Source organism: Pelecanus crispus, chromosome 3 (genome assembly GCF_030463565.1).
Source record: "Pelecanus crispus isolate bPelCri1 chromosome 3, bPelCri1.pri, whole genome shotgun sequence".
In the NCBI taxonomy this organism is placed as follows: domain Eukaryota; kingdom Metazoa; phylum Chordata; class Aves; order Pelecaniformes; family Pelecanidae; genus Pelecanus; species Pelecanus crispus.
This window is the reverse complement of record NC_134645.1, coordinates 115,438,498-115,455,424: the sequence shown is the minus strand read 5'-3', so window position 1 is coordinate 115,455,424 and position 16,927 is coordinate 115,438,498. Positions and strand designations below refer to the sequence as shown.

Below are 16,927 nucleotides of genomic sequence, written 5' to 3'. Positions count from 1 at the left end.
CAGCAATTTCCGGTAAGCTAAATAGCAGACCACACTACATACAGACTCACCATAAGCAATATTAAAACAAAAAAAATCAGATTTGTGGGGTTCCCCCCCACCCCACCCCTAGTTTGTGAAAAAAGGAAAGCACATATATGCTATATAAGTGTTTAAGACTGAGGACGAAGTGGCTAGACTTCCTCTTTTAGACAAAAGGTGGAATGAGATTAAATTGACCAGCCTGTGGCTCTCAAGTTATGAAGTCCCGCTCCCACATCAGGACATGCTACAATCCATAGTGGAAATGTGCTTATAGAGGGACAGTAGAATAATCCAAACCGACAGCTCTGGGAGAAATCAAGCTAATGGGAACTGATAATCACCTTCAGGATTGGCAGCAGATCATCCCGCATGCCAGGACCAGCTCTATCCCAAAAGAAAGCAGTAGGATCCTCCAAGGGCAACTGTCATCTCCTCTCTGCAAACCCGATCTCCCACTTTGAGGCATGGTACAAGTTTTACATCTGCAATTCATACCAATTCATACAAAAATTCTATCTGTGTGATTCATAGAATTTGGGGGGGAGGGGGTATTTTCTTTAGTCAGGCCAGAATACAAGTTCTATGTAACCATTTCTGAGAGACAAAAACACCTCCAAAGGACAGAGAGATTAAGAATTAAAAGAGTTTTTTTTAAAAAGTTAACACCCACACCTGATAGACCTTTCCTTAATAGAAAAGATACAAGACAGAAAAAGAAATCAAGAAGATTTATATTAAATTTATCTCCTGATTTTTAAAAGCTGAGGTCATAATTATAATTTATCCAGACAGGATAGCAGTAGTACCAAAAAAATGCTACAGATTAGCTTCTGAACAACTCACGCCCTGCTGAATATAAGCTACATATTGGAGAACAGTAACATTACTCGCAACATCATTACTGAGGGCTTGGGCTACAAACACCTTACAGCAGACCAAGAACCTAGCTTTTCCTGTTAGCAAAATTACTGCTTTCTGCTCTTAAAAGCTAAGATTTTATTTGCACACTTCAAAAATCCATAATAAACTTTTTTTCTGCAACACAAACACCAGTGGGCAATCATTACCACAATAGATAATAAACTTAAATAAGGGAAATTTACATTTTACTCAAGACTGTCCATCACTATTCAGCTTCTACAAGGGCTGTAACCCTTTACGTAGATTTTAGGTTTGCTATATTTCAACCAGTACAGCAAGAAACAGAACAAGAGCTAGCATCTAAACCATATTTCATGACAAGAATATGGAATTACAAATTCAAGAGATATTTTAAATAAACACCTAAAAGGATAATATATTGCCCTTAGACATGAAGCCAAATCCTATTTCTGAGTGTTCCAAGAGCAGTTCTGAATACCTTTTTCTCCACAAGTACTTATTGATTTCGTTTTAACTTAGGTAAGCAGCTTAGTAAGACTGGTTAAAGATTAAAGCACTCTTGAGTCGCAGAGTGCACTGCTTTCTGCACAGGCTCCAATAATGCAAAACATGAACTCTACAACATAAGAATAGATTTAATAATTTATTAGTACAGTGACCAAAAAAATTAAAATACCACAAGATAACTAGGTCTTGGTTGGTTTTTTTAATCTTTCCCTTTAAGAAAAAAATTACCTCTACACAAAAGATCTTAAGATCAGGTCCACATAATTTCATCTTCTCTGGAAAATGCTGAAAAACATTCAAATATGGAATATGACCTTCAATGACAAACCTGCATAAAAAAAACCCATGAAGACCAAATCAAAACAGTATTTAATATGACAAATGCATATGTTTATTCTAAAATTAATATACAAATCAACTTCTGATTTGAAACAACATCAATATTATACTGCCTAAGCAATTCTATCTGAAGTTACACACCCCTAAATGCTCCACACGACAAAAACCAGTTCAATCATTTAACAGGCCTTTAAGTTCAAGCTCAGATATAATTGACAAATAATAAAGTTATGGCAGTAAGCTTACAATCAGCACACTTATATGGAGCTTGTTCTGCACATTCTTCAGCTACTGCATTTCTGAAACTGCTTTAAGCCTCCTTTGAATGGCATAGAGGTTCTTTTCAAAATTCTAAAGCTTTAAGTAAATTTTATTTTTAAAACACACACTTTCTGCTTGAGGAGTTTGAGTCAGGTAATGTCATAGGGAGGAAAGTCACAGAATAATGAGCAGATACACAGAACTGAAACCCCATTAATTGCATCTGTATCATTTTTTTAAAAAAGTATTATTTGCATATGACTAGAAATGATTTTGTATACTGATAAATACAAAATAATTTACTTTTTATTTGCACCCAAATAATGCATTTTTTGTTAAAAAATGGCTTTGGTAAGTGGTTGACAGTATTATTTGGGATTTTTCTTGACTTTTTCATACATATATATATGTAAGATGGGACTTAACAGCAGCTACCAATAAAAAGGTACCACCACACCAAATCCCTGCTCTTATCTAACATCTCAGTTGACATTCACACCAGGCAAAGCAAGCACTGAACAAGCATGGATCCTCACAAGGGAACAGACATTACTTTCATTCCAGATGAAAGCATATTAGTGGTCTTCCATAGCACTAAGCTAGCACTGCCTTCCTGTCTCCTCCAAAACAATTTTGTTAAAAGAGTACATTAAACTGAAATAAGTTAACATTTCAAACAGAGAAGACCCTGTTCTTTAAATAATATTAGAGATTTTAAAACAATTTTCTCTCCTGCCACTGTGTTATCTGCACCGTATCTCTCTGATCTTACTACATAGATTACTAACTTCTTGGTCTATGAACTCTGCAAGTCCCTCCTGGGTTCCTGCAGCGGTTGTAAGGCTGGGCTCTGCATCTGCTCCCAAGATGGGACAGTGCCTAAACACTTCAATTGCTAGCTGGATCCAACCCCACAAGCTGAAACACCGAGTTCCTCATAAAGCACAGTAATCTGCCATTTTCATTCAAAATGTGCCTGGAGAAAAAGAAAAAAAAAAAAAGGCAGAACAATGTCTTTACAGACAGAGCAGCCACTGTTGCGGAGGATTCAACTCCCTCCTGAGCCTACGGCAATTCACAAGTTTGCCTTCCCTCTCCCAGTCCAGTGCCCTAATCGCCATTTGTTGCATGTTACGTAGTGTATATCTATTGAAGTTGACTAAAATTCTATTTAAAGGCTAGTTACTGCAGAGTTTACAGTAACATTCTAATTTTTTTTTAAACATTCTTAACTGAATTTTCAGTTTAATTAAAAAACTGAATTCAAACCAGAATTAAAATGAAAAGTGCATTTCTTAATCAAAACTCTCTCAGTTAGAATCAACCCATCATTTATAGTGATTTCTGAAAAATAACAGCCATCTGAAAAAATCACATTTCCCAATACTTTTTATTCTGAAGCTCTGCATATTAGTCTCTTAAACGAAGAGGTAGAAGTCACTGCACAGTCCTTTCGAATCATGTGATGTACATTTTGCTAATGAAATTTCAGTAGTTTTCCTCAACGAGCATAAATAGCATTTCCACACCCCAAGAGGAGATGTGCACTGCTCCACATACTCGGTGAGGTTATCATCCAAACCCAGCACCAGTTGCTTGCCGTTGCCATGCTGCCTGATCTGCTGAGCAGCTTGCACGAGAGCTCCTTAGTTCATTTTAGTCAAGGTCAGCTGCACTAAATTGAAGAACTTAAACTTGAGGGATAGTTTCACAAAATGGATTGAGCCAACCTAAAAGCTCAAAGTAACTAGTCGTACTTCCCTCCTCCTGGTCTGGCTGTGTGCTCCTGTTGCTCATCATCCTTCCATAAATGTAACTCACAACAATGGCAGAAGACTACCCATTACCCTATGTAACTCCCAACAATGGCAGAAGACTACCCATTACCCTATGGCAAGAAAGAAGGGTTTGTTTCCCATCATCTAACAAACTGAGGAGGCTCACCGATGGCTCCAACAAGTGCAAGAGTCAGCAGAGAGAAAGGGATGCATCACACAGGCAGGAGGAGAGAAGAAAGGGAAGCAAGACATTCCTCTCTCAGCAACAGTGACCCATTACTGGCTCAGCTGATGATAAGCTTTGGCTAACACATGTTAAGGCACAATCACATGATTAGCTGTCAGATCTGAAGAGCTGGTACCAAGACACCGACAGCAGCAACCTCCTGAGCCAGCACAGCAACAGCTGGAAGAGGACAAACAATCAAGACCTTCCTTCGGGTGTGGTGTAGTGGTGATCGCGGCCAAACCACCCTAACAGCTTGCTGCCTCTGAAATGGGAAATCCCACCCTCCCTTCAGTCGTCTGCCACACACTCCTCCCTGCTGACAAAAGCGCTTGTGTGACTTCTCAGACAGAGGATTAGATTGAGAACTAGTCTTTTGTTTTCCAGGGTTTGATTTCAACCAGACATATTTCCAGACTCAGCTGACTGCAGGAACATTATTGCCAGCACAAGGCGGAAAGGGACTGTGGTGAAGCAAATTAACCTGCACTAAAAATGTCTGGTGAAACTTTCTTTTGCAAAATTAGTTTTCTGCAGATCTGCTTCTTTCAACTAATATACCATAAACCGGATGAATGCTAGTACCCAGGGCAAGAGAAAGAGCAGGAATGTTTATGCAGGACCACAGCAACAGAAACTTAGATCAGCTTAAACTGATGCTAGAACCACATCCTTACACTGCAAGAGCCAAGCAACGTCCATCAAAACGTTTTCTTAAAAAAAAAAAAAAGTTTTCACTAACTTGGCTGTACCAAGTCAAAGCATTGCAACTGTTTAAAAAACAATGACATCTTTCCCAGCTTGAAATTAGTGTCTCCGTACAAAAGAATGCTCTTCTCTCTCAGGTTAAGAGTTGGTTTTACGTTCTAAAAATACATGAAACAGCATAAATGCCCTGTTATGAATACAATGTGCTGGTGATTCAGGTTTTTAACACTTACTCTAAAAGCCCAAATTTGGAATAGCACTTCAGAACAGTTTCTTCTGCTGTTCTTCCAAACCTTTCATTTAACAGACAGCTGATCAAAATACTTGTAAGACTACGTTGTATCAGTGAAGTGCTTGAAAACTTGACTGGCAGACAGAGTACACAGTCCATGTTCTTTTAATTACAGGAGCAGCATACATTAGTAAGGTCCAAGTATGAATAAAATCCTAGGTCCTCTGCATGCTACGAGGAAATGATACATCTGCTAAAGCCACACAGTAATGCCACAAACTGATGACAAGTTTAGTCTTGCCAGCACAGCTAGGTACCTCCTTTGAAAGGCATTAATTCTCAGAATCTCGAAGTCTAGCATCTTGAAACTTTTTCCACAAGCCAAAAACTTTATTATTTAGATAAATAATATACAGCATATGGAGTACTGTGAGACTATTCACAATGGAAAAGGATTTAATGTGTTGCATAGACTTGAATAGAAGGTTGATAAAAATGTTATTTTTAAACCAAAATGTCCCTATGAGAGGAGGTAATTGCTCTGTTTTTCTGCTAAGTGTGTCAAGTAGCAAGGAGGAGTATATTTTTGGTGTTGTAAATCCTTTAAAAGCTGGCAGATTGCCCTACCATGGTGCCTAAGCATGTATCACAAGGGAGGAGCGGTAGTCAGCTGACTTCAGGGCAGGGAGAAAACCAAACTGAGGAAAAAACAAGGCAGAACTTTAAGCACAACTGTAATTCAGTTGGTTTAAATAAAACAATTTGCCTATAAAGATTTAAAGGGTAATGCTGAATATTTAATGTTTTCTCTGCATAGTTTTCATCTCTGGTCTGTCGCTATTTTGATCTGTGTATCTTAATGTATGCAAAAATGCTAACGTCTGATTTTTTTGAAACTTAAATATTCAGAAGTTAGAAAACAAGAGTTTTATGGTAGTTCACGCAATTTAAAAGTCTTTCCCCTTCTTCATCAAACTTGTGAAAAGCAAAGACCTTAAGGGTAGGGAGGGAAGCATGATAATGTAATTACGGTCTTATATAACTATCGTATCATTGTAAAACTTTGCAATACAAATGACATTCTTTTAAACATCACTTTCTGCATTTAATTCAGTTCATATGTTCAGTGCATTTAAAGTCACTGAATCATTGTGATTTACCCCTGTTAAAAGTATTAAACCCATAAATTGTATCCAATTAAATGATATCTTCTCATTCAAATCAGCTTATTTCAATTTCCAATTATTAGTTTCTGATTATGCCTTTCTGTGCTATATTTGGTACTTGATTTTTTTTTCCCCTCTCGTTTTCCAGCTTTTTTTGCTGTTTTCTTGTTTCCTCTAAATCCTTTCAAGCAAATGTGCTCAGCTCTTAAGGATCTCAGTACAATGGATGTTCTCCAGGTTCTGAATCATTTTCATGGATCTTTTCTGCAGTCTCCAATTTTTAAAGTGCCAAATACAACAATATACCAGTAATATGCAAACACCACAATCTACCTTTCCTCTTAACAATTGACTTTGACAGTTTGGTTTTTTTTAAACCACACTGTCATAATAAGACAGGAACGTGTGAGGATATATGTGCTTCAAATGACCCCGCATGCTTTCCAGAAACAGTCTCCAAGATACAGTAACCCAAGAATAGATACTTAATTATTCATTTAATTATTAATTTTTCTCTCCAAACAGGATGGGCTAAGCAAGAATTCTTTACTGTGAACCATTTGCTCCATCCCAGTAATTGTAATTTACTACTTGGATTTTTGCCATATACAAACATTATCAGACAGGATTTATATATTTATTTTCTAATCATTGACAAAAATACAGAGTACACTATAGTAGTTCCGATTCCTACAGAAGATACTAGCCAGTAATAAATCTTGTTATTGAAAACTACTTCTAAGCTCTGCTATTTCTTAATCCACTCAATAAATACTTCTGTATTGAATTCTGAATACTGTGGCATTTTGTTGAACATTTTACAAGCATCTTTTATGCAACAACAGCATATCCAGTTATGCAAATATGCAATAGTTTGTGCAATTCTGATCAATGAAGGCAACAGCCACCCACTGAAGTTAAATCAAAGGGTTAAACACTGGTTTGCATAGAAATCAATTAGCTACTATTAACTACTGTACTTCGAGACATACAAACCTCCCCTTTTTTAAAAGTACTTGCAAAAGAGAGTTCTTCAATACCCATCCTTCTTGGGAAGCTTGTACAAAGCAGGTGGAAGCTGGCACTCCATGGGGGGAGAGGCCATGGTGGAAGATTAGGCTCTGGCGTAAACTTCCCTGGCATTCATCACACTTTCAGCAGCAATACTAGTTATATGCACCACAGGTAGCGGAAGATGTACTCACTGCCTTGCCTTTTACCTCACAGGTTATATATTTGAAAAATAAAAATTAAAGAACTGAAATCTACCGTACCAACTGAATTTTGAATCAGTTTTTCCTTTATTTTGTCCGAGTTTGCAATCTGAATTGCCAACGTACAGTTACTTGAGTCTCTGTTTCTTAAATTTTGGAAAAGTAACATTTTTCCCCATCTTTTTAGAAATACCTAGTATTTCAACACTAATTAAAAAGGAGTATCAGTATACAAAAGGTCTTCCAAGGATAATATAGAAATTGCTGAATTTAAATTATTTGGGCCTGATTTAAAATATTTATTGCTAACAAGAAAAGTTGAATTATTTTTCATTCCTTAAGTAAATAAGGAACATTGCTATAGCCTTGCTGTAGGGGGGAGAAGGGAACTGCATTGTCAGCAATAGTCTGACTGTCTCCATTTAGCATCAAACCCTATTATTAGAACATTTTATTTCTACTATATTAAAAGCTGTATTACTCTGAACTCTGATAATTACAGATACAAAGATATGAAGACAAAAAAGGACTTCCTATACTAACTTCTGTGCCCAACACCATTGCACGAAGCTACTTAGCTAGCTACCTTTCAGAACACTGTATACTGCTGGTATTGTTTGCATGATGACACTGACGTAAGTCTTTGACAATGTTTACTCATTTAATTCTGGCATGCTGACAACAGCAAAACCAGCAAAAGCATGACCATACACACCCCCAGTGAATCTTAAGAAATTTTGAAGGATAAGGATAAAAAACTTCTTTAGTTCCAAAATCTTCTCCCTTACAGGTCTTTGAGATTCATTGCAAGCAACAGAGGAGAACGTTCTCCAAAAGTAGCAGCACAAATTGTTATGTCAAAGAAAAGATACAACAACTAAATACAGAGAACTTCTCACTGAGCAAATTAGTAAGAGGGTAATAGTACCAATCTAATTTTTTTAAAATATATTATTCATAAAAGCAACAAATATTTCACTAGAGACTATTCATACCTTAAGAGATCAGATAACGTCATTGGTTCTCTCAACCAGAGTAATGCCATGTAACAAAATGAAAGGGTCATTGGCATCGTCATCCTCAGTTTCTCCTTTTGGTTCTTCATTAAATACAAGCTACCATCTACTGATCCAGAGCACACAGAGGTGCTTTCTTGGGTTTATGTTAAAAAGAGAAAAGAAAAAAAAAGTAATTGATATGATATACACACGATCCATGGTATACAGAAAACAAGATAAAAGAACATACAAGGACCCCTGTTACGCAACTACTAACATTTGGAAATCATTACTTTGAGTAGTTTGGTAGTTTGTGTGCTTTTCTGCTAAACAGCTTAACTCTAATTTATTCATATACCATGATATGAGATGACAACCTGTTTCATAAACTGCTACTTCACTTGGCCAAGACACTGTGAAGAGACAAAACTCACCCTGGTACCCATCAAAACGGACCTTTTGGTGGGAACTACACTTAAACCTGGAGTTCTAGAAGGACATTAACTCTTATACAACATATAAATAACAGTACTTAGGAGCTGTAAATACTATTTTCCATTTGAGAGATAAGGGAACAGTGGGGGAACAAGGGAAAATTCGATCTGCTCAAATCAATGCCTTGGAGTTGTGGATTAAAACACAGTTTTAAACTTCAGCGCAGTCAGGACTTCAGCAAGAACATGATTTACACTGCAAAATTTTACTGAAGTTAAGGTATGTATCCATCTGCGATATAATCTCTAACTGTGGAAATGTAAGTATTATTTTAAAAAAATGTATCTACATTCAGTGAAAAAGAAAACACCTTTAGAACAAAAATATAGCAAATGGTAAAGAAGGTGGGTGGGGGGGGAACCAACCAATAACATGCAACCAAACCTCCTTACTTCCTTACTGAGATGAATCACTGAAAACTAAGAGAAGCAGCAACGAGAAATTTAATTTAGGGGAGTGATTTATGAGTTAGGAACCTTTTCAGCAGTGAGACCTGGGAGTTCAGGGAAGGAGGAAAAGAAAAAGAAAAGCCTCTCTTCCCTACATCATGACGCAGCTAGGACAAATGAAAGTGTTTTGTATTTAAAGCACACCAGCACAAAATACCAGCACTGATTCTGTAGATACTTTCTCACTGTTTCCCCACAGACTGTTCACCTGTTCAGAAAGGAGCAGCAAGGGCTGGATCCACAGCTCCCCAGCTGGGAGCTGCAGGGCCATGGCAAGCAGCCTGCAAAAAACAGTTTAAAACTTCAGAGAGTTTAAAACTTCATGGTTATGTTGGCAGGTGACAGCCGAGCCTGCAAGGTGACAGCAGCCAGCAGCAGAGGTCCAGCGCCCACTGACACGCAGTATGAAGACAGGCACTGAGAACAGTGTGATCCTGAGCCAGAACTGGTCTTTGATGCCACCTACCGGCTCCTAAAACGGCGGCCAGTAGCACCAGGGACACGGCAACAGGTTAAAAGAACCGGCTCAAACATACCCTTCGTACAGACCAAGACAAGGTCTAGATGAGAGCATCCTACCAGGTCTATCACGTATAGGTGCATCAGAGAACAAAAGCAGGAACATCAGTTAATCCTTTCAGTCAACAGTTTCACCTTTTATATGGATACTTGTGCTTAAAGGCAGCTTCACGAACGAAGCTTCATTATTAACTTCACATTCAACTCAATTTAAAATAATCCTCATTATATTTGTGGCCTTGATGATGGTGTACAATTTCCTTTTATTTCTTCCAGCTTATGCAAGGCATGACAACACACAGTTACACACATATAATAATTTAAGAGTTTAATAGGCTTCTCTAGCAACATTCAGTGCTATACTCAGTGGAATTTGCCATTATCCCTGCACAAAAATAACAAAAAAAAAAATGCTTGCACATTGGACAAGCCTCTTAGGAAAAAAAGCGTGTTGAGGTTTCCAGTCTGTAGCAATAACAGCTCAGTAAAAAGGGCACAGAAAAGGAAACCTATGAATCTTCACAACAATTTATAATCAACTAGAACACATCTAGTATTACTTGTCTTATATTTCCATATACAAAACAATTCCTAAGTCTGTTTGATTTCACCAAAATGTACTTGTAGTGTCGCTGAACTCTTAATCCATTTCAAGTGCTTTTAGTGAAACCGGTATGACTACTTAAAGCTGTATTCAATTTCTGAAACAACAGACCAAGAACACATTAAAATACGGCCTATCTTAAGACTATCTAGCTGTTCTAAAACTCTAAGAAATATAACTACAAAAGGCACAAATACCAAGGAAGAAAGGAGTTCCTCTAGACATCAAAAAGGGGAAGAAAATTCAATGGAATATTTTCACTAGCTGTCTTTCACTCAGTTCTTTCCTGTTCATATATTTGTGTAACACCCAAGATGTGCTACATGTACAAACATACAGCGGCCCTTTACCTGAAAATTTTGCCGGTTTAATATATAAGGATGAAAGGTACTTGCGTTATATTCACAAAAATTTGTATCACCATTTTTGCACCTTTTTCCCCTCTCTAATTCTGTTTGGATTTTAAAAAATGTCTTCATTTTTTTAATTGCTGCAGATCAAGTTTCTCATTCTATTACCATTTCTGGACTTCACAAAATAAAAAGAAAAACATGAAAGAACAAGAGTGCATTCTTCTGAGGGTAGACAGGTAATATCACAGAAGAACAGAAATAGGACACAAAGAGGACAGTACATAACAGGGAAAAAAGAAACACTGAAACAGACGAAGAAGGAAGAGGCAAGCAAAGAATAAAGCAAGAAAGAAAAACCATCAGAAGTTTCAAACACAAGCAAAGGCTTTCAAATGTGCCTTGAAATGTACTTCCAATATCAGACATTGCAGCATTGTCTGGCATTACACTTGCCCAGTAGCACCAAACACTCCAATTTTCTGTAACATTTTAATAAAAATGTTTAACATTCTGTAAATATTTTCAAGTTGATATTCTGAACAGAAAGGAGAAACTGATGGAATGTTAAAAGAAGATTTTTGATAGAAGGGATTATAGGGAAAGTAGTAAAAAGAATGCAGAGACAAAAGATACAGAAGTACCAAAAATACTGTACGGAAAAAAATTAGAAAGCTAAATATATCTATGGGATAGAAAAAAAAAACCAACAACAACCCCCCCAAAAGAACAAACTCATAGTTTTTAACATCTGACAGGTCTGCTAGTAGCTAAACAAGTGCTTATTCTTTAAAGCTGCTGTGTTTGTGAGCATGTAGCTTTGCAGATATAATAGAAAAAATTTTCCCACTCCAAACAGGAGGCATGGAACAAACTTTCTATAAAATAGAACTTCCTCCTGCATTTCCCATTATATTTCCAGGTCCTGTTCAACTTTCATCTCTTCGGGTGCGGTTTGGGGGGGAAAGTCTTCTATATCTCATAGCATATAAAGTACTCCAGTGGCAAACAGCACTGAAAACTTTACATACTCCAACCAGTTCCTCCAATTCATTCTACATGAATATGCTTTTTTTATATATATTTATTTATATTTAAAGAAGACTATACAAAAATGGTTCCCAGATAGTTCAGTTCATTGATCCTACCTGAGACCTTGCTAGTTGACGAGGCAAAGCTGCAATCAGTTTGTAGATCCCCCTCACTTTCAGAGAGAGACAACAAGTGAAGAAGGCTAGGTGTCTCTGGTTCACTGTCCACGTCAGTACTGCTATCGCATACCTGTTTTTTGTAAGTCTACTGTTAGTTACTGTTTCAATGTGAAGAAACCAAATAAAGCATGATAGATGCAAGATCAACAGTAAATGAAGTTTAAACTCAAACTGTTTACAATTTTACTTTCTTTATGAATCATCAGTATGTAAAAAAAAACCTGAAAAAAGGGTATTTTAGAAGCATTTCTCAAGATAAAAAGACTTCTAGTGATTACATTACATTTCAATCTGCTACAATGACCAGAAAGTTGGCAATACCTACAATCAAAGCTTGATGATATAAGTAACTTCAAGAGAGCAGGCAGGAAAGGATGATAGTTGATGATGCATTTTATATTGTAATTTCTACTCTATCTACTATCTATACCAAGACAAAGCAGTATTTTTAAATGAGTAGTTTTCCCTGCTCGGAGAAGTATTTGTCTCTCAAAATGGAAAAAAACCCAAACAACAAAATGGACATGGGAACCCTGTTTAGAAGACATAGAATCATAGAACCGTTTAGGTTGGAAAAGACCTTTAAGATCATCCAGCCCAACCATTAACCTAACATTACCAAGTCGATCACTAAACCAATTAAGGGTAGAGTAGCAATTTCATCCTTCATACTGAAGTGACACTAATACAAGCTAGATATGTAGGTTGAACAAAGGTTTCTGTTGTTGCTTTTTAAAGATACCCAACATCTCATGGGATTTGAGCTTTTCACTTACTGATAACGCTTTGACAGTTTCCCCAGCTGGTCTGTTGCAGTATGCCTGTTTGCTCTTCTGAAGATAACGCCTCCAAAAATTGCACAGAATTTCATCCTGATAAATACAAATGGACAGTGATTAGAGCAGAGTTTACAAGATCATTAATTGCTGAGAGAACAGAGTGTAATTTCTAACTCAGGAATCTGAATAACGTTCCAGCTCTAATTTTATTAACTGTGATCTATAAACTATGTTTTAAAATTACCAGAGAAACTAAGTTTGTCTTCATATGCTCAATGTTTTTAAACAGGGAGTTGTTCAGTTCACTTTAAAAATTACAATCTTTTTACATAACACCCCCTGTTACACACTCACAGCGTGCAGAACTCACACTGACATCTATATACCTTCATTTGTGGACATACTCCTAATGCTTCCAAAGCTTCAGCTTGTTTCTTGAGCACAAGCTGAAAGCCTTCACAAACATACCATTCACAGCCTCCATCTAAGTTAAAAAGAAAAAAAAAAGAAAGTATGGGTTTTTTTGTTTGTACTAGTTTGGGGTTTTTTAACCTTATGCACACTTATTTCCACTTAATATTCTGTTCTCTTGGTATCAGGACAAAGACATGTCTCTCTATTAAATAATTTCAGATCCTAGAGCATAGACCAGCTATGCCAAATACTCCATTAACTTCCATTTATTCACAGTCTTAATCAAGAAGAAGAGCTACTGAACAAGCACTGTTCTCCACACATTTCCCAAGAACAATATATTTCACTGTAATTTCTAGCGTGGCAATTGAGTGGAGAGTTAAGTGACCAGTTTTAAAATAACTGAGAACCTGTCATTAAAAAATGAAATATGATCATTTCTTTCCCATCCCCAGCACATAAAACTGGAACACATTATGGTGGTGAGTCAGGCAAAAAACAACCAATATCACCACGTTCTTCACCATTCTCTCCCACGGAATTATACCATTTAAATGAAAGAAACTTTCTCAGATATTCACAGCTTCTAGCAAAACTCAGCACAACATGAATTTCATAAGGAATGGGCCTTCTCCAGTCTGTTTATTATTCCCGCAGACTGTGTTACATTTACTTTTTGCCCTTACCTCTCTATATTTACAACTCCTTTCCTACAGGCTTTTGGTCTTAGAAATTTTCTCTGCATTTCTCAACTTCCTTTTCATTCCCTCCACACCTGTTCTTCATTATTTTTCCTTCCAATCACACCTCTCATCTCACCATCTTAGAAGTTATCTGCCCAAGCTTCTGCCCTGCTTTAATGATGTTGGCTTTAACTGTTAACCACAGACACAGCTTACTCCTATAAATGCATGAAAAATAACCTGCCATAGTATAACGTAACTGTGCTTACAGAAGGGACTGTATGAAGCTAAGGATTTCTTTCTTAAGAAGCCTGGGGGATAGCTAACGATATTCCTAACAGGAGAAATAAAAAGCATGAAGTGGTACACAGCTCAGACTTTAGAAGCAATACAGAATAAAGACACGCGGAGGTGTTAAGGTTGTTCCCTTTCCACTCCTCCCTTCGCTTCCTCACAACTGTTCTTTTCAAAGGAATGCAGTAATCCACTGCCACCGCAGTAGAGCAAAGATAGGTCACTGCATCAAAGATAACCCCATGCTTCACTTAGCACTGTAATGCATTTTTGCTTTTTGAAAGTGGCCACAACAGTAAAACATCTATCCAGCCATCACAGTATACATACATAGCTCCAGCAGCAGCCTTACCATAACATCCTTATGGCATATATCGTCATACATAATGACTCCTATTCTTCTGAATTATGAAATTAAAAGTATAGAAGTGACTCTGGATGACAGATGTAGTACTGGTTTAGCTATTGTAATTGCTTGAAATCTCCTCCATGTAGGTTTGTGTGTAGGTTACAGGGCCAAGTACCTGTAACGCAAGCCAGACTGACATTCTAAGAGCTGGACCACCGTCACATCTCACTTACAAAGACAGACAACTTTTCTGGTTTTGTGATAGCCATCACAAGGAAGGAACAAAGGGATCACCACATCTGAATGCATGCCACCAGTATCTTCAGTGAGTACTGGCTTCCACAAATCAAAGTGGCAACAAGTAACACATAGTTCTGTTCAATGCAAAAAAACCACCACCCAGGCTCACAGGAGTCACCTCTGGCTCAGGAAGTCACCAAAGGTGACCGCTTAAGGTACTGACAGCATTTGGGGGGTGTATTTTGTTCCTGTTCTTACAGTCTTTCCTACCTATCTGCTTTTGGCCACTGTCAAAGACATATGGGCTAGGTGAACCCTGGCTGAACAGCCACTCTTACGCAAAATACAGAGGGAAACTCATACATACCAGTTTTTTCCTGCTTTCTTAAACCTTTGGAGATTGTCTGGATTCTTGCATTAGTAATAAAATCAGTGTTTACAACTTCTCTAGTTCTCTGCAAAACAGGAATATATCTTAGCAAGAAAAAAAGCCAGGCCCAACTTGCATAGGTTGTCCCATCATAAAACATAGTGGAGGAACTTGTTCAAATTTCCTAAACTAAAGGGAGACAGAACATTCTGAACTTTTCATTCAGAAATTACAAAAATAGAGGATTACTATCCAGACATACAAATAATATGCATCAGTGTTTGCCTACGTTGGTACTGTACTAAAGTGCAGCAATACCCAGGCAATAACTCTAAGGCATCTAGACAGCATGCTGGCACTACAGCTGCAGCAACACAGCATCTTAAAAGGGCTCATTTTAAATTTTGTGATTTCAAGGAACATTAGTTTTAAACAGTGTCAAGTAAAGCACAAAAAAGGAAGAATCACAATACTGCCTTCAACTCCTAACACCAAGGAGGAAAATCTAATATTTGCTTAATATAAAACCAAGAAACAATCAAAATAAACGTCTTCCAAGGCCAGTAGCTTAGCTTTTTACCTCAGTAACATTGTGGCAAGATCTGCAATAAAATCTGCCTCCATCAGTGAGACCCCAGTTCACTTCTGAACACTGGGCACAGCGTTCATTAAAATCTCTCTAAAAAAGGAAGAAAAAAAGCAAGAGTTTCACATGTGTTCAAGTAAAACAAATGGCACTATTACTAGGCTACTGCACAGCTTTTGAGATGATTCATAGAGGAGAATATTATGCTTTATGTTAGCTCTGCTTGATAACAAGTAATCATAGCCTTTGCTATCAGTCATGGATAACTGTGAACAAATAATTTTAGCTGGCAAGCATCAGCTCTCATGTATGTGAACATTAGTACGAGCGGAATAATAATCCACACCTAGCACACGACATGGCTTGAAAAAAACCCACCCATCAGAAATGGAAGCAGAGACAAAAAGTAGAGAGCAGGAGATATAAGTAAAAATAAATTTCTAGAACTGCGAAGAAACATATGCAGTGGAACAAAGCCTGCGCAAGCCGGTGAAAAGACGTGCCGGGAGAAAGGGAGACTTCCCGGAGAAACCGGAGGAGGAAAGAGAAAAGAGGGAAAACGACAGATTTCAGAAAAAGCGTTTTTCAGAAGCACCCCACAGGAGCGTGCTGAGGCCGGGCAGCTCCCCGGGGGCCCGGGCCGGCGGCACACCGCGGCCCCTCACCGGCCCCGGCCGGGACGAAGCGGCCGCCACCGCCGGCTGCCGAGCACCGACCTCGCGGCCGCCACGCCGGGGGGGCCCGGGCAGGGCCTCGCCCGTCGGGCGGGGCGGGGCAGGGCCGGGCCGGGCAGCGCCCAGCGGCGCCTCAGCTCTCGGGCCGGAGCCGCCGAGCGCCGCCGGACACCCCCCACCCCGGGAAGCGCCTCCCAGGCGGCCGCCGCGCTCCGCCAGCTCCCTCCGGCCCAGCGACCCCAGCCCCCCCGCCGCCCCCTTGCGCCGCGGAGCCGCCCGGCCCCCACCGTGGCCTCCTCGTCCATGCCGGCAGCCGCCCCGGGGCCCACACCGCGGCTACCCCGCCGAGCGCCGGCACTGCGGGCCGGCCTGGAAACGGCAGCCCCGGCACTTGCGTTCCGCGCTCGCCGCGGGGCCGGGCACCGCCGGCCCGGCTGCCTTCGTCAAGCCTGTCCCCGGCTGGGGGACCGCCATCTCCCGCCCTACCGGCTGCGCCGGCCGCCCGGGGTCCCGCCCCGTCCCCCCGTCTCCCCTCGCCGGACAGCTCTCGGCCGTGCGGCTGGCAGGCGCCGAGG

The 16,927-nt window shown here is 39.2% G+C and overlaps 1 protein-coding gene across 1 annotated transcript in view; it reads right to left on the bottom strand.

Moving 5' to 3' along the window:
• The window catches only part of TAF1B (TATA-box binding protein associated factor, RNA polymerase I subunit B), a 51,976-nt gene extending 35,319 nt beyond the window's left edge, over positions 1 to 16,657 (bottom strand). Inside the window, exons 1-8 of the mRNA XM_075708126.1 lie at positions 16,640 to 16,657; positions 15,673 to 15,771; positions 15,090 to 15,177; positions 13,129 to 13,226; positions 12,740 to 12,835; positions 11,901 to 12,033; positions 8,333 to 8,489; positions 1,642 to 1,741 (exon numbers count right to left, since the gene is read on the bottom strand). Of these exons, the coding sequence (XP_075564241.1) occupies positions 1,642 to 1,741; positions 8,333 to 8,489; positions 11,901 to 12,033; positions 12,740 to 12,835; positions 13,129 to 13,226; positions 15,090 to 15,177; positions 15,673 to 15,771; positions 16,640 to 16,657 (789 nt within the window). The remainder of the gene's footprint in view (positions 1 to 1,641; positions 1,742 to 8,332; positions 8,490 to 11,900; positions 12,034 to 12,739; positions 12,836 to 13,128; positions 13,227 to 15,089; positions 15,178 to 15,672; positions 15,772 to 16,639) is intronic.
• Between the last annotated feature and the right edge of the window lie 270 nt (positions 16,658 to 16,927).